Below are 18,333 nucleotides of genomic sequence, written 5' to 3' on the forward strand. Positions count from 1 at the left end.
TTAACTTCATGGGTGTCCTGAATATATTTGCAGCGGTGGCACTTTGGTGGCACTTTCTTTGCCTGATCCCCTCCTAATTTCATGGTTGGCCAAAATTTTATTTTTGCAACAAGGGTGTTTTTTTTCTTTCATCATTCTCTTGCAACTTCGATGACCAATTGAGTCCAAGTAAGAATACTGGCCTTTGACAATTACCAAAGGTATCCAGTACCTTTGCAATTATGTTTGCTCTACACCAGCTCAGGAATTACACTGGTGTAAGTCCGTTATTGTGGTATTGGGTATTAGTTGAGGAATGTAACTGGGGTCACAGAAGGCAAATGATTGGACGATAGCGATAGCTGTTCTACAATGTATGTGCGTTAAAAACGTGCACGTGAGCTCAGCGTCCGTGTAGAGTTTTGCGTTATGCAAGGGTAGAATTTGGAAAGAAGTGATGCAAAAGAGGAAAGGTTCACTTCGATAGGTTTCAAACAATGGCTGGATATTATTAGAACAGTAAAAATGTCATATAAAAAATTACATAAAACAATTTTTAAGAATGCACTAATGTGTGTGGAAGAACCTCCACACATATAGGGCAACTATACCCCAATTATGTTTCCATACTGTTCCCCATGTCTGATATACCAAGGGCAGAGCAACTCAAAGAGTACCTACATGATCGCATCAGACTATACTATTATTTGTCAAAAGACAACCAACACACCAACAAAAATATTTCATGGTTGGCCAAAATTTAATTTCTGCAACAAGGGTGTTTTTTCTTCTTTCATCATTCTCTTGCAACTTCGATGACCAATTGAGTCCACGTGAGAATACTGGCCTTTGACAATTACCAAAGGTGTCCAGTACCTTTAATGCAATGAGGTTCGCTCTACACCAGCTCAGGAATTACACTGGTGTAAGTCTGTTATTGTGGTATTGGGTATTAGTTGAGGATTGGACTACAATGTATGTGCGTTAAAAATGTGCACGTGAGCTCAGCGTCCGTGTAGTGTTTTGCGTTATGCAAGGGTAGAATTTGGAAAGAAGTGATGCAAAAGAGGAAAGGTTCACTTCGGTAGGTTTCAAACAATGGCTGGATATTATTAGTACATCATAGAACTACTGAGACATAAACTTTTATTATTCATGCCACTCATTTTTATTATTTTATTGTTCATGTTGCTGGTAGTTAGCTTAATTAGAAAGAAATCCAACATGAAATACAATTTAGGCTTCCACTGTGTGCTGCGGGGTAGAAATTTAACCGATAAATACTGGTACCTGGTAGTTGCCAATAACAATTATCTCTGGCACAGTTGTTTGATACATTCTGGGTACTATATGGTGACTTTACCACTAGTCAGTGTTTTTTAGGCTACGTGTGAAGTTAACAGATGGGCAGGCCCATTTGTTTATTATTATTGTTATTATTTGTTAAGTAGCTTTTGCTAGTTTGACAGCTTATGACAATTTTGCTCTCATGCCCATCGCAGTAGACAGAAATATCCATACAAAATCAATACTACGTGTGTAAACATGCAGGAATCATATTTAACTGTAGAATGAAATGTTTGCGTTACTATAACAGCTTGTACAAAGCAAACACTGCGCACTACTTTGGGTGAATTACAACTTGTACTACAAATGGACATGGTCACCCAATATCTTACAATGGATGATGTGACAACAACAGGTTTGCCAAATACGACAAACCAATATGAAAGCGGCAACATAGGTTTTAATGTGTACATCTCCGACACTATTCTTATGTTCCTGACAACTCTCACCATCAACCTAGCTATGGGGTGCACTCTGGATCCCATTGATCTCAAACGACAATGGAACACCCTCGGCGGGACGCTAGCCGGGTGTTTATCCCAGTTCCTGATCTACCCAGCATTGACTTATCTAGTCAGCCATGTAGTGGCCCTTCCAGCTTCATCCAGTATTGGACTGGCTCTTATTGCCTCGTGTCCAGGGAGTGCTTTGACTAGTATGGTGACGTACTACATAGACGGTGACGTCTGCTTAAGGTAGGTCAAAAATATAAAGAGGATCAATTTTGTTTCTTCTTGTTTTTTTAAATAGAGCATCAGGTTTAGTCAAAGGCTGATCTAGCTCAATACAGGGGCGGGGCCATTTGGGCGTGTCTGGCAGGCACACCCCACCACTGAAAATGTCCGGCAGTGGCCATTTAATGGTACTTGGGACCGGTATACCAAACATTTTCCAGTAGGTTTCATTAGGTCATTTTGGCGTTTATGTCCTGCCCTATTAAAACATCTGTTGGAACCCGAGCACTAGTACTTTCAATTATTCGCCCCTAACACGGTCAGCCATTTGTATGTAGAGCCTTGAACTGGGGACAGCAGTGAATAGAAGCATAACGCTTTCATCCAATCAGATGCATAGACTTATAAATCCAATGAAGCATGAAGTTAAGGCTGTACATGCACGTGGCCAATAACAATAATAATTTGTTGAATTTATATTGCACTCTCTCCAACACTAGCCCGTCGTGGGCGCATTAACACAAAAAATACCATATACAAAATTACATTAAACAATTTTTAAGAATGCACTAATGTGTGTGGAAGAACCTCCACACATATAGGGCAACTATACACCAATTATGTTTCCATACTGTTCCCCATGTCTGATATACCAAGGGCAGAGCAACTCAAAGAGTACCTACATGATCGCGTCACACTACATCATTACTTGTCCACAGACAACCAACACACCAACAAAAAAACTCAATGCATGCGGTATTTGCGCATATATCAAACAATTCCAGGTGAAATTAACAAACTTTCTTGTCCTAGTTCAAACCTTATTTATTCAAATAACGGCAAAGTAGACCCGTCTATCAGGCCTGGGGTGGATTTCTTATCTTGAGTTAAGACGAATTACTCATCCTAACTTTAGTATTAGCCTTAAGTTAGGACCCCTGGAATTTTATCTCTGAACATGTTGAAAGAAGGGCAAGGCCATTTTCATTTTGCAAAGAGCACTTCCATTGCAAGATCTTACAGTCAAAGGGAAACTTTCTGAAGGGCCAAGACCAGGGGCAACGAAGGCCACGGCCTATGTGGACTGTGTCTGATTCCAGGCTAGGGGCCTTTCTCAAACCACGGCTTGGGCTCCGGCTCAGGCTCCGCGTGCTGATATCCGTGCAATACGCGCTGCTCCACAATGCAGGTTAAATGCAAGCTGCGTGCACAGCACGCGGAGCCTAAGCCTGAGCCGGAGCCCAAGCCGTGGTTTGAGAAAGGCCCCAGGATTCGTTAAGACAAGTGACTTTTGAGTCCTAACTTAGGATGGGTTCAATTTGTCCTATTGTATATAGATACGGAACTTAACTCGTCCTATGTTGAATCTTTTAATTAAAGTTGGGGAAATTTTTGTCAAATCGATGGTCAGTCTATATTTGATGTGGGACCATGTGGAAGGTAAACAAATTCAATTGTACATTTTTATGTGGAGGTAATATCCACACAGAAATGTAATTCTTCTTCAAAAAAAATTCTTTTGTTTGAAATTTCTATTTCATGTTTATTTCTTCACAGTCTTTGCTTGACAGTAGTCTGCAGTGCAGTGTCAGTCGGATTCACACCAGCTATGGTTCATATCTACTCAAGGAGCTGGACACATAAAACATTACACGTTGCTCTGTGGCCCATGGCGTCTTCATTATTTCTCCATGTGGTGCCACCTATCATCGGATACTTCATCAACCTCAAAATGAAGAAGATCGCAAAAGTTCTTAAAATGGTATGTACAAAAAGCAGCAATGCTGTAATGTTTTTTTATATTTTATTGTGACCAAGTTGAAAAGAAACATGTTTGAATTGTAAGTGACATTTATGTCATTTAGCAAAGCTCAGGCCTGTATGCTTTGTTTTTTGAAAAGACAAGGGCACCAAGGCATTTTCTCCTTGTGAAGGCACCCTATAAGGAAATTAGGGGGTGTAAGGGTATAAAAACAAAATGAATATTCTTTATCCCCCCCGACGCAAATTTAACATCTATTACAAGTCCAAATACTTTGGTGTTGAGTTACCATGGACTGGTGGGGGATATGGGAGAGTCCTTACTCCTCTACCTTCAAATATGAAGTCATGCAGCAATATAAGAGGCCATACGGTGTGAATTACTTTTGTTAAAAACCGCAGAGTTCTCTTAGACAAATTGGGGTTGGAACGGGTTTAGAAGATACAGTTTAGAACGAATGGCCTATAAGCATTTAATGAAACAATATTCAAATGAACTTCATGATGTCATTACAGATCTGTATGGTGATTGGTTTGCTGAGTTTCAACCTCAACTGCATTATGCAAATTATAGCCAACGCCAGCCACATGTCTGAGATAACCTTCAACATGGTCCTGTTAACACTCCTACTGCCCCTTATGGGGTGGGGCTTGGCCAACTTGCTCGCCTGGCTGTTCCGTCAGAGCATACGAAAACGCCGTACAATCGGTGTGGAGGTATTACTGCATAACGTCCCGCTTGCTCTGGTCATCATCGGAACGGCGTTTCATAATTTCGACAAAAAGGAGGAAGTCTCGGCCGGCCTCGCCTTAAATACTCCGGTCATCGAACTCTACGGAGTGCTGGTAGTGCTTTTTTATTATTTACTACATAAGACGAACTCCGAGGCAGTCGGGAGGATGCCCAGAGCCGAGCTCGACTTACCCGAGTTAACTGGAAATGGTGCTGTGGTATCTGAGCAAGGGGCACCCGATTGGGCAGCTGTGGTAATGGCTAATTTGAATCTGCAGACAATGAGCAGTAGAGGGAAAGAAACATTTCACAAATAGAACCCAGTGAACATTGCTGGGGTAAAGGGGGTGTCAGGCCTTGAGCTTAGCTCTCAAAGGGGCACAGCAATTTTACTCTGATAAGGGGCACTTATGCCTTGCGGAGGCCACCACAGCAAATGCCTGCACAGGGCACCACGGCTTTTGAAAAGAGAAGGGGGTTCACCCTGGTTCGATTGTCAGCATATTGCGCCACAGCACTGTGTAAACCATTACATAGTGCTATTGTAAAAAGGTTAAGGTCTCATAATTCAAACATAGTCCCACATACCTTGCAGGAAAATACTGCATGTTAAAGCGCCTTGAGCGTCACTGAGTGACGGATATGCGCGCTATATATGACGCCACGTTTATTAATCGTGTAATGAGGGCCAATTCTGTATTAACACCATACAAATAAGACAAACAGCACACACCACGTGTTGTATAGCTGAGACAGCTGTTTTATATTTGACTTGTGCACTGTTTTAACCTGTCGGTTTTGGCTTATTATAACATAGAACCCAACACATGCATTTTGTTTTTACCAGTATGCAAATTGACCAAGATGTGTCGGGAAAGAACAGCGATTTACAATCAACTCTTCTCTCGGTCGCATTGTAGACAACTTATTTCAAGTAGATGGTTTGTTATGCACAGAGCATAACACACGAATGAGTTTTTTTTTTAATGATTTTTAAAAACTTATTAATTATTAATACGTAGTATCAGATTGACATGTTTTGTTTGCTCTTTCTGGGCACCAATACCAATTAATATTATTACTTTTTTTACAATTATCATATAACCATTAACAAATTTATCAATATATTGCAATATACAAGTACATAATAACTTATTAGTAACAAAAAAAAGGGTTAACGTGGAGTAAGGCTGCTATATATCATAGGATATTTAACCAAAAAGAAAAGAGAAAAGTGCAATTCGATGTTTGTAACAACTTTAAAATAATACAAGAAATGAGGTCGATTGTTACAGCTTTAAAATAAAAACCAAATGTTGTGCAACTTTCATAGTGTCAGATACAAAATGAGAAATACAACCAAATTCATTCCAGTGGGCGATTATGAGATTTGATACTTCCCAGTTTAGGCTGACGGAACCTGCCAGCCACAATTCCACCAAACAATTTCTGTTGACTGTGACCAGGGTTGTGACTGTGTTCCCTGAATATTTCTACTTAAGCGACAAAATGTTCACATCAAATTTTCTTAGCAACTTTATGAAACTCTACTACTGACAAAACCAACAGTCGTTCTGGGCTCAATTTCATAGAACTGCTTACATACAAAAAGTAGCCAATCAGATGGACCATTACTAATTATTAATGGAACATTTATTCATTTCGCACACAGCTCTAAATTTAGACCAGCCATAACCAAGATGTTTTCCTCTTGGTCAGGTTGCCCAATTACACTTTGACAATGATTGGTGTAAGGATCATTTTGTACAAAGGTACCAGACTATCTGTCCTTGAACCTCATGCTTGAAAATTTCATAAAGCTGTTAAAGCAGAAAATACTGCTTGACAATTTTCTTTGCTAAGTAAAAAATTGAGTGGGGCACCAGCAACAATAATGCAAACATAAAGTAAATTATGGCTGGTAACTTGTTTCTGCTAAGCAATACAATCTGTGCTTAGCAGCAAGTTTTGGTCCAAATTGACGGCCATGGCTATGACTTAATTTCTGATCATCATGCATTTGAAGTACAGTATTTACTTAACAACACCCTAAGCAACAGCCGTAGCAGTAGGTGTTACCGACAAATTGGATACAACCTAATATGAGGTTGGTAGAGCTTGCCCCTCACTCTGCGGAACAGTGCAGAAATGTAAGCAAACGTGTACCTTTGTCAGAAAGTCAAAATAAAATTTTAAAACTGTAAAAACAGAATGGAAAAAACGAAAGATCATCTCAACTGTGTTCTCGTTCTGATGTGCAGCCAGTATGAAATTTGTTTTGTTAATACGTAAAACGTGCAAAAAACGCAAACTTAAACACTAAAAAAATAATAAACTCTTATCCTTGATTATGGAATGGAGTGACTTTGTGTACAGTGGAGTGTTTCTCGCAAACAGAAGAATTGATGATTTTTTCTCTTCAAGAGGAATTAAACTTTTTTCTCTCAACCAAACCTTTCATTATTCAAATCAAACATATCCATTAAGCAAAGCATTATTGAATTTGAACCAAAACTAATTTGTTTTCTTATGAAGCAGATTGCCAGCAATTATTCACCAAATCAATGCTGAAAAGTTTTCTTTTTTCTCTTCTAAATAACAACTTCCAACCAATTTGAAACCTACATCAACCCTTCACTGTAACCCTCCTGCGTTATGAAACTTCTCATTTATAATCACACCAAGTATTAACGACCAAATTTAAAATGAATGAAATTAAAAGATCAAGCAGATCTCATGGTGAGAATTAATTATAAGGAACACCACTAACATATACAATTCAGCCTGTTGCATGTATACACAACTTCACTCTAGGGTCAAGGCTGTGGCTACAACTAGATTGCCATTTAAAGGCACTGGACACCTTTGGTAATTGTCAAAGACCAGTATTCTCATTTGGTGTAATCCCAACATATTCATCAATCTGTGAACATTTGGACTCAATTGGTCATCGAAGTTGCAGGAGAATAGTGAAGAAAGAAAAAAAAACACCCTTGGTGCACAAATACCTAATAAACCACTTCAAGCCTGAAGTCTTTTAACATTTGATAGAGAAATTATGTTTTTCTCGTAGGTTTGTTTGGTAATCACTTTTAAAATTAATGTCAATAACAACATTTGGTTGGAAGCCTGCAGTGTATAGTGTAAAACATTTTGAAAAACTTCAAAGTAACGTGGTTATGTGAAATGATATCAGTTTTTATGCCCCAAAATTTGAACCTGAGAAGCATTACTGCAGTAACACTTCTCAGATTATGTATTCCTGTCAGCCTGTGTGGGGTAGTTTTTCTTCAGGGTGGACAAATTCGCTCCGGATTTTCGGCAATATCTCAAAAAAGCAACCTTTTGAAATGCAATTTTCACATGCTAGATTTTATTATATAAAGTTACATTTATGTAGGATTTAAACAATTGAACGGTTCCAAAAACCAAAGGTATACTTTGCCCTTTTAAGCATTTACATGAGTCAACAGCCAAAAGACACTCTGTTGTGGATGTGGCTAGATGCCTGCCTGTATTTACATATTGACATTGAAGCCAATAGCCACAGCCAAACTGTATATGCTTATTGTAAATCCAGCCATAACCTTGGAGGGTTAGTAATAATGGCATCCCCCAATCTCTGCTGGTCAATAATGAACTCTTATCATACAATTGCCATCTTGGTCAAGTTCCCTGTCAGCATCAATGCTACTTCATAATGAACACCAAGCACCAGACTATTTGCTGTATTATTTCAAGCCTCAGCTGTTGATTTCACAGAACTCTTCCTAACTTAAGACTAATCTTAGGACTTGGGACGAGTCCCAACCCTGCACTGTAGCATGCAGACCTTAAGATTAACTCGAGACGAGTCCTAACTCTTTGTGAAATCGACACTTGGCCCTTTTCAAAACCATGGCTTTGGCTCCAAATTCGGCTCAGGCTAGCTTGGCCCCACGGTCGTTTCGACAATTCATGTGCTTTGTGTACGTGCTCAGAGCTTCAGACGAGAGAACGGAGCCTGCAGCCAAATCCAAAGCCGTGGATTAAAAAAGGTTCTTAGTAAGGATAGACCATAGCAGCTATGGATGGATCATCACAAGTGCCCATAGTAACACCATTAGCAAAAGCCGTAGCCAATAAGGACATGTCAATAATGTCAGTATTTACAATGGCTACAGCTAATGGCTAGACCACTGCATACACAACGATATTCCGATGAAGCCAATAGCTAAATATGGTACAGACTCTGGCTATTTCGGAATTAGCAGCTTGCATACACAACGATATTCCGATGAAGCCAATAGCTAAATATGGTACAGACTCTGGCTATTTCGGAATTAGCAGCTTCGACTGCAGCTGGATGACCACACGAATATGCAGTGAAGCAGAGATTGCTATTAGCATAGTCATAGCCAGGTATATTTCAATCTGGCTTCATACAGGTTTGTGCCGCAGGAGATAGCCCAAACTTGACCACACCATGGTAAAAGTTTCAACAACAAAAATGAGTAAAACTTACACAATAAACAGGAGTGTGCTTTACTAGTATCAGACTACCTTTAAACAAGGTTTTTAGTGCAAGAACAATGTATAAAATAGTCCAGTAAAGTGACAATATGCGGCCCATATAACAGAACCATTATTAATAATCCCATCTCATTAGATGTCTTTTAACATTAGTACTTATGCTATGTGTGATACAATGTATAAGGCCAAAAGGAGTTGAGCTGGATTAATATTGACACTTTAATTACACAAGTTCTCGAGAAATCTGAAGGTAGGTAAGAGACTACAAACATGTTATGTCATGGGGAGGGGGGTGTTTTTTATTGGAGTAATAAACATCAGCAGATGAATTCTCCCACCAAGGGGAAATTTAAGCAATATTAAACTGCTTTACAACTTTCTGAATTCCAACACAGTCAATGGTTGGATTCTACAGCAGCTCAAAGGCAGATTCATGCTTAGCATGGCTTTAAACACTTAGCGGGATTCGCTACTCAACTATATAAGTACACAGTATCTGGACAAACACAGGGGATTGTTCAACTATGCTAAGCTTTTTATACTGAAGAGTTAAAACCAGCTGCCATAAACCACAAATATTTTATTACTAACTCAATTTTTCTTCTTCAACAATCAGAAATAAGGGTAGTTTCGCAAAACGAAAATGGTGATATGGGTTTTATATGAACAAGTAATTACATAACATTGTGTAATAAAGTCATAAAAATATTTTTATGGAAGAATAGTAATACAGTTGTTAACATAATAGCCATACAGCTGTTTGTGTTGACATAAAACCCAAGGATTGCAAATGAAGCCTCTTCGATCAAGCACCCCCTTCGATCAAGTAATTCTGATCATCCAACAAATCCTTGCTCACCAAAGACACATAACTTTGGTTTTAACCCTCTTCGACCAAAATCATTATCAATTTGTTTTCCCCTTTCAAGTTACAAGCTTTTTAATGTTGGGATAAAATCAAAAATAACTGTTCAGGTATAATTAAAATAAGTACAGTTAGTGATTACTTTTGGTTTGGCTTAAACTTGATTCGTAAATTAGTACAATTCTTTTTGTTTCTTACAGTTTTCTGTTAACATTAAGTTGCTAAGCGGATTTATAATGATAAAATAAAACCCGTCCCTTGTTGGAATAATCACTAAGGCAGACGAGGATACACAGTAAGCGATTGTTCAATTTCTGGATGGATACACAAGTCAATATTCAAAAACAAATGTTGACAAACAATTTAACATCCCCCCAAAAAACACTTTTCATTTTGCATGGAAAGCAGATGGATCTGTGATTAGTTTTCAAAAAAATGACTGAACACAAACAGGATTAAGTGAAAGGAATAACGTGTTGCTATATAATGTATTGAATAACCACTTTGTTACTATGAAAGTGGCCACGTTGTAGGGCAGGCCCTATGTACGTCTAAACACGTACATCAAAGCAGCATGCGGTGCTCCCGGTTTGATTTCTACTTCAGGCACACGCACTCACGCTTACAGACGCCATGTTGTAGGGCAGGTATTTGGATGATGACGTCATGTTCGATACGGTCTATTGTGATTCTTTTGGATTATGTATGATGCATGTTGATTTTTGTTTCTATGATACCTTCTGAGTGAAATAGTTAACTGTCTCTGAGTAATCATTACAAATTATGCTGACCTTCAGACAGCAGATGTGGTAGCTTGGTTAGGTAATTATACATTCTTAATCACCTAACAGACTAGTGTGCGTGACATCATACCACTGGTCTGCTGTGCTTTTATTTTAGGGGTCTCCAGTGCGATCTTAAGGCAAAGCACTCTGCTGAAACTGTGGTGTCTTTATAATTATAGGCATTTATCAGGTGCAGGTAAACAATGTGTCAAAGTGCCTTTACACTAACCTTACCCCGCTTAATATATTTCACTCCTGAAACCACCTACTTATCATTCACGATCAACCTAGCAGGTACCCATTTACTCCTTGGTGATGAGAAGTAGTCTTATGTATCATGCCCCAAAAAAGTATCAGCCAAAATTGGGATTCGAACCCACACTCATCAGAACTTGATATTGATGCGATAGATCGCTCGCCCACGACATGCTATGATATATTGTACGAAATATTAACCCTATCAAATGACAGAGAGGACTGTCCATGTTTCAGTGTTTGCTGTACCCCTATCGTAATCTGACACTTCGAGTTTATCACTGGGTTTCATGAAGATTATTAAACAAAATATAAATGAATGTACAGTAGACATATTCAATCACAAACAAATGAACACTTAACTGGACTTGTACAGTTGTTACTGTGGTTATTATTATTAATTTCTTTTTGGAGTGCCGAGGAGAGGTTTTTTCCTTTTAAATTTTCACTTTGACTCAAACGTAACCCTTACAATTAAAGCAGGCACATTTTTAATATTTCCATGTTAAATAATACAGTTAATATTTACAACAGCAAAAAGCTTCACCTCTTACTGGATGCATTCTAGCAAAAATGCTCAATAGCAGCACATGGAAAGGCAATGGCTAGACTGTATCGGGCAAAAGTGCTACAAAAATTTGCATATTAGGTAGCCATTCACACCATATTAGGCTGATCATATTTACATACAGGGGAGGGGCGAGATAAGTACAATAGTTAAAACCCATTTTACTTCGCACTACTTCAGTTTACAGACTTCAAAAAATGCTTATTACCTTTGTATACAAACGGTTTTACACAATACATGTACCTGACACAACAAGGAAGCAAATCTTCTAGCCAAGTTTTATATAAGAACTACCCTATATTAATGCTAGCGTTAGGGGCTAACTGAAATGTAAAGTTTTTACTTCATGAAGCTTTCACCACTCCTTGATGTAATTTAAGTGTAACAACTCTGGGTAAACTTGTGCGATTTTACACCCAAATCCTTGATGATTTGAGCTGAACTTGAACCATGAGAAAGTGAATGTTGTTTGAATTTTTTTGTTTTAATCATCAGGGCCCAATTAAAAAAAGCTGCTAAAGCACATAATTATGCTAAGCATCCTCCTGCTAAGCAGAAAAAAGCAGGTTACCAGTCACAAACTTTACATGTGACATGGTAGTTTGGTTGGTAACCTTATTCTGGTAAGTTACTGGTCTGGTCTGGTCCGCTACTTTTCGTGCTTAAGCAGCTCTGTGGAATTGAGCCCCAGTGAGCCATGTCAGCTGCTGCAGACATTTCAGATATTACTCTTCAAAGAAACCGAGATCCAGTACAGAGCTAATACAAATTCACACTTCACGCGAAAGTGACGCAAAGTTTTGTTGTGCAAACACAGTGGATAGTCTGTGGTCTGTGTCCTAATTGTGACGCACACAAAAATTGTTTCGCTTGTACATTCTGCATCATCATTTGTTGCTTGATATAACAGTATAAGGTTATGGTGGACCCCCCTTCCTTTGTGTATCCATTGTGTGTTTGGAATCTTAAGAATTCTACTTCACAAAGGCACTGAAGGCAATTGCCTCCATGACCCCCGGTCATTGCCTTGGTGCCCTTGAAATGCTCCAGTAGAAATTTGTAATGTCCTCGCAGGGTGCCCTTTACCAAGGAGAAAATGCCATGGTGCTAGCCCTTTCAAAATCAAAGCACACAGGCTTGGAAGAGAATCTGTGCGTTAAAGTATAGGAACATTATGGAGGATACTTTCTGCGTCATATCGGGCATGGTGTATGCGCCAAGTGTGAACCAGTTTTGTTCCCTGACTCTCTCATACCAAATTCGCAATTCTCAGAAGATAGTTTACCAGATTACTAATTATCCAATGGAGTAAACACTCTTTGAAAGATGAAAATAAACAACTGACTCTGCTGCTGACGAAATAACCCTCATGGAGTGGCTAGAGTAGGCAGGGTACATTATGTAATCACTCCCTTGAGTTACATACCCCTCCCCCCTCACAATTTCAGTTTAACAACAACCAGGGTGAGCAGCAAGTGAACTAAAAGTGACAAATTTTTCTACAAAAGATATTTAGCTTTGAACGTATTTCAGACTAAACCCACAAATCGAGCCAATGCCACATAGACACCCGAGTTGAAATGATTCTACTTTGAATTATGGTGAATGATCTTCACACAGAAGAAAGATCACATTGACAGTCGGAACTGATTTTCAACTGTAATACAGCTGAAAGTGGAATAAGTGTATTACATTGTGTTGAACCAGACATTCTCATATATGTATCTTATTTAACTTTTTAGGTCAACATTGGCAGATAAATATGTTGGCAAGCAACTAACCTACATGTGTTAATAAAGTCAAGCCCAATCACACACATAATAGAACCAAACTGCAGCGACACTATTTTCAACAATGTCACTCCTCAGTATTAAAACGACTTCTTTTTTGTTTGTTTTTCTTAAAAATAGGCGAAAAATCGTTTACCAATATTTTATACACTCAGATTTATTTATTAAGAGTCGCGACCACCTTTACACAAGATTATGTATAATACAGTTTACTCGGGTGGTGCCTATATTGTACAATAATAGGGTCCCTTTACAAAGTGCACACAACTGGAATGGTGTTAAGTTACTTACATTAGTGGGCCCATATCTTACAGAGCCAAGAAACAATGCTTAGTCGTCAAATCATCTCCTCTCAAATCATCAAGCAACTATTGGTGAGGAACCAGTCCGAAGCAATAAGCATCATTGTTCCATCACATTTTCGCTTAGTAGGATTTGAAAGAGCTAAGCAAAAAATTGAGTTTCACAGCTGAGCTCTATACAAACCGGGTCCTGGTGCTTTTTTTTTTGTTTTTTAATTTACGCTAGTACACGGCCAGTGAGTGGTGGGAGAAAGTGACTGTAAGTACTTGATACACGGTTGAAGTGATGGGGATAGTAGTTAAGGTTTAGTGTGTTTCACATGTGCAGAAATTGTATGAGTGTCACAGGATTGACAGCATCCAAATATTTGGAACTGTACCCTTGCCCTTTTTTCTTCTGGTAAATCAATTTCTTGTTTAGTACACATAGGTAATGAGGTGCTATGACATTTTGATGTTTCCTCTGCCACTGAATGCACATTCAAATCTCTAATGATCATCCCTTCGTGGCTCAATTTCAGAGAGCTGCTTAAGCAGAAAAAACCCAGCTAAGCACAACAAACTTATGCCTACCAGAACATGCTCCCAGCATGTTGACTGGTAGTCTGCTTAATATTGCTCAGAAGAAAATTGTCAAGCGCTAGTTTCTGGTTAAGCAGCTCCATGACATTGGGAACAAATGTGAATCTTCGGTTGAAATTCATTTCACAATCAGTTTTCTCAAAATGCCTCCGACTTTAACACCAATTTGCAAAGATTTTCAGCAATCTTGCAAGAGTAGGATCCCATCTACTGTTTTCCAAAATCTGTAGGAATTTTGGTATTTTACTTTGATTGGGAAATCACAAAGACATCTACTGTTTAATTGATATGCCAGATACACTGATACAGTGATCCATGCTTAGCAGTGATCCATTCTCTAATGACGGCTATGCGAATGGGTTGGAAACAGAACATTGGCTGTTCTTAAAATTCAGATGAGGCATAGGTAATTATTGGGTTTTACTTCAGCTTTTTTGTTTTCATAGTTGAACGATCAACGAATGTGAACACACCATGGCCCAATTCCATAGAGCTGTTTAAAGCAGAACATATTGCTTGAATATTTTCTACTTAGCACAAATAAGCAGGATACCAATCACAAATTGCCAATGTGAGATGGGACTGGCTGTTAACATTACTCCAGTAGGCATTATTTTGTGCTCTGTTACTTTTTGTGCTTAAAGGAACACGTTGCCTTGGATCGGTCGAGTTGGTCTTTGAAAAGCGTTTGTAACCGTTTGTTATAAAATGCACATGGGTAGAAAGATGTTGTAAAAGTAGAATACAATGATCCACACAAACATGCCTCAAAATTGCGTGGTTTTCCTTTTACCTCGTCGACTAACACGTCGGCCATTTATGGGGGTCAAAATTTTGACTCCCATAAATGGCCGACCATGTTAGTTCGCACAGTAGAAGGAAAACCACGCAATTTCGAGGCAAACTTGTGTGGATCATTGTATTCTACTTTTAAAACATCTTTCCAACCATATGCATTTTATAAAAAACGGTTACAAACGCTTTTGTTTTGACCAACTCGTCCGATCCAAGGCAACGTGTTCCTTTAAACACCTCTATGTAATCGGGACCAGAGTTACAACTATCCCACAAAACCAGAATGGTTAGACTACGGATATTATTTCATTTCTACAAATTACTGGTAATAGCAATAATAAACAGGTGACCTATTGACCTTTTGGCGTCTCTTGCTGACCGGCGACCTTCACTCCCGCCCCTGAAGCAGTGTTACTCTGAAGATCCTGCCGCACTTGATTCTTGCGCAACTCGTTAAGGCTGACCTTCTTCTCAGCCTCAGTGGTGGTGGTTCTGACTGGGGCTTTTCCTATCTCAGCCAGTTTGAATTGATCTTCTGTAAACACAACCTTCTTAGAGGATGATTCGCCTGTTGTCGGTGAAGCCTCTTTGGGGTCTTGGGGTCGCCTAGCTATAGGGCCACTTTCCACCCATTTGGGTTCCTCTCCATCTGGGGTAAGCACCTGTTCGTTGTTATCAGACACACTACCCTCAGAGGGTGTTGGTGAAAAGACGCCTTTGTTCCCTGCCTCCTGCTCGATGTTTGCTGGAGTGGCGAGTGGAGTCACTTCAGCAGTGGACTCTACTTGCTGATCGGCTGCATGGTTGACCTCAAGGTTTGTTATGGGAAGAGTCGTTGCTCGCTGCCTGATAGAAGAAGCTGCAAGCGCAGTATCTGGAAGCCCGTTACTGTGAGACTCCGTGAAGCTCTCGCTCTTGTTCAGGCGAACTGGCGGTGGTGGCATGGGCGCTGCAGCCGTGGTAGAGCTACTCTGAGGAGCAATGGCGGAACTTCCTCCTAGCCTTCCAAATCCTGCCGGTATGGCGAATGTGGGGATAGAACTTTTTCGTAAGTACATTTTGGGTGCATTCATGACGTGCCCGACTGTTGAGCCACTGGTGAAGACGGGCGTACTTGTGGTCGTCACAATGCTGGGACCGCCTCCTGGTATTTGATGCAGGGGAACCATGCTTTGATTCCAGGGTCCTGGTGTGTTGTACAAACCTGGGTCCTGCTGCATTGCAAACGCTGCCTGCATGGAGTAGCCTTGGGGTAGGGCGAGCCCACCTTGGAATGGGTAGAACTGTGGGTACATGAACGGCTGTGGCAGGACAAACTGAGCTGGTCTCTGGAACTGCTTCAACTCCTCCTGTTGTTTCTGTAAAAGCTGGGACTGTTCATCCTTATGTCTTTTCAAGAAAATGGAAGGAAACAAAAAGAAAGGTTGGGCATTAGAGACAAACGAAATGAAGTCACATGGTGTTTTATCTAGTAGCACTTAGTAATATTCATGGAGAATTACGCCTTTTTGTACTTTATTGGATAATTAACAGAACCCACAACCCAATTAATAAGTTAGGCCTAGACTACATGATACTGCCAATTAATCCTGCAAAGACTATCTACATTTACATAACCATACATAAAACAAATACATTGGGTGCATGGGTCTCCCATAACAGGCCTAGAGGATGGAGACCACATAAATGTTAAGTTTCCGTGGTCTAACAGACTCTATAAATTAACTGCACATTATGACAAATACACAATTTGACTAAATGGGTGTTCCCTTGGTCTAGAGGACAAAACCCCCTGAACCTCAGTCCCTCTACATACCATTGAGTAAAGGACTAGGGTGGTGGGCCAAAGTCTCCCCCTCTCTACACCACAATGACTAAAGGGCTGTTGTGGTGGAGAAAAGGACCAGGGTAGTGGAGTAAAGGATTAGGGTAGTGGAGTAAAGGATAGGGTAGTGGAGTAAAGGACCAGTGTAGTGGAGTAAAGGACTTGGGTAGTGGAGTAAAGATTGGGTAGTGGAGTAAAGAACTAGGGAAGTGGAGTACATGAATAGGGTAGTGGAGTAATGGACACGGGTGGTGGGACTAAGTCTCCCCTTTGTCTAGAGGATAAAGCCCCTCGCACTTCAGGGCGTTACATTTCAGAGAATATACATACTCTCTAAATTGACACAAATATAACAAATCAACAACTGGGCTGCTAGGCATCCCCTTGGTCTAGAGGATGAAGCCCAAACCCATAGATGAGGATTTACAGACCCTCTACATCAACACAAAATAAGAACCAAGTGTAGAGGACCTTGGTCTCCCCCTTGGTTTGTACTTTTCAGGTGATACATTTCAAATGATCAATGCAATGATATAATGAAAATTTCAATATGTATACAAAGTGCCTCCTTGTTTTCTAAAAATGAAATATGCAGGCATATATTATGATAAAACAACATCAAAATACAGCATCAAAATATAGCATCAAATTACAGCAATAAATACATCAAGAAATACAATCAAAATGCAATAGATTCAAAATACAATACATTCAAAACACAATACATTCAAAACACAATACATTCAAAATACAATACATTCAAAATACAATGCACTGAAATTGTCATGTTTAAATCATCAGATAACAACACAATTTGCACAACATTATCAATATGAAATACACAAATATAGAAATGGGTTACCACAAGAAATTGAAAAAAATGCAACAGTTTAGAGTCCATATAAATGCATTTGTTAAAACTACCACAGAGGGGGCAAAATGTGTTCGACTTCATAAACAGCATGAAGTCACTTGAACCCCCTCTTAAGGGAACATTGAAGAGTAATTTTCTCCAACGTTTTACTTGTAGCCAACAGTCAAAACCATAGCCAGAAACACAAAATCAGTCAAAAATATAAATGTCATGACTGAAATTTATTATCTTTCATGCGGTTGTTACTTCACTGGAAAAAAAAAGAAGCAACAAAGAAATAGTTTGTCTTCTACCTTTGGAGCATTTCCTTCAGTTCTGGCCTATCGTCTGAATCCCCAAAGTTGAAGCTCATTGGTCCAAACAGTTGGTTCTATGAAGTATGAAATAAAAGAAAAGGTTTTGTTTTTTAGTTACTTAATTTTAAATATGATTATTACGGATAGCCATATGGTACCGACAAGCATTAGGGAATGTCATGCCGAGGCCTTCATCCTGCAGTTGATTGACAATGCCAAGAAATCAAAAATTAAAACAACGAGCACAGTTGATAGACAATTAAACAGACCCTTTCCATGTCAAATGTGGCTACTGTCTACTAAGCCTTGGTGACTAGTGGAATATAATACACAACTAGTTACGCCTCAAATAGTCGCAACTTTGACACTAGTCGCAACTATTTTGAATAC

At 39.3% G+C, this 18,333-nt stretch overlaps 2 protein-coding genes across 2 annotated transcripts in view; one reads left to right on the plus strand and one right to left on the minus strand.

Moving 5' to 3' along the window:
* The first annotated feature begins 1,375 nt into the window (after window positions 1-1,375).
* Window positions 1,376-14,912, plus strand: LOC139954520 (sodium-dependent organic anion transporter-like). The gene is made up of 3 exons (XM_071954362.1): window positions 1,376-2,021; window positions 3,558-3,762; window positions 4,278-14,912. Exons 1-3 carry the CDS (start codon window positions 1,633-1,635, stop codon window positions 4,809-4,811), a joined length of 1,128 nt encoding a protein of 375 aa, XP_071810463.1. The 5' UTR covers window positions 1,376-1,632; the 3' UTR covers window positions 4,812-14,912.
* Window positions 14,913-15,101: 189 nt separating this feature from the next.
* LOC139954521 (uncharacterized) overlaps window positions 15,102-18,333 on the minus strand; it is a 66,469-nt gene continuing 63,237 nt past the window's right edge. Inside the window, 2 exon segments of the mRNA XM_071954363.1 lie at window positions 15,102-16,337; window positions 17,941-18,017. Coding sequence (XP_071810464.1) covers window positions 15,299-16,337; window positions 17,941-18,017 — 1,116 coding nt within the window. The 3' untranslated portion in view covers window positions 15,102-15,298.

This window comes from Asterias amurensis, chromosome 2, assembly GCF_032118995.1.
Source record: "Asterias amurensis chromosome 2, ASM3211899v1".
Taxonomy (NCBI): Eukaryota; Metazoa; Echinodermata; class Asteroidea; order Forcipulatida; family Asteriidae; genus Asterias; species Asterias amurensis.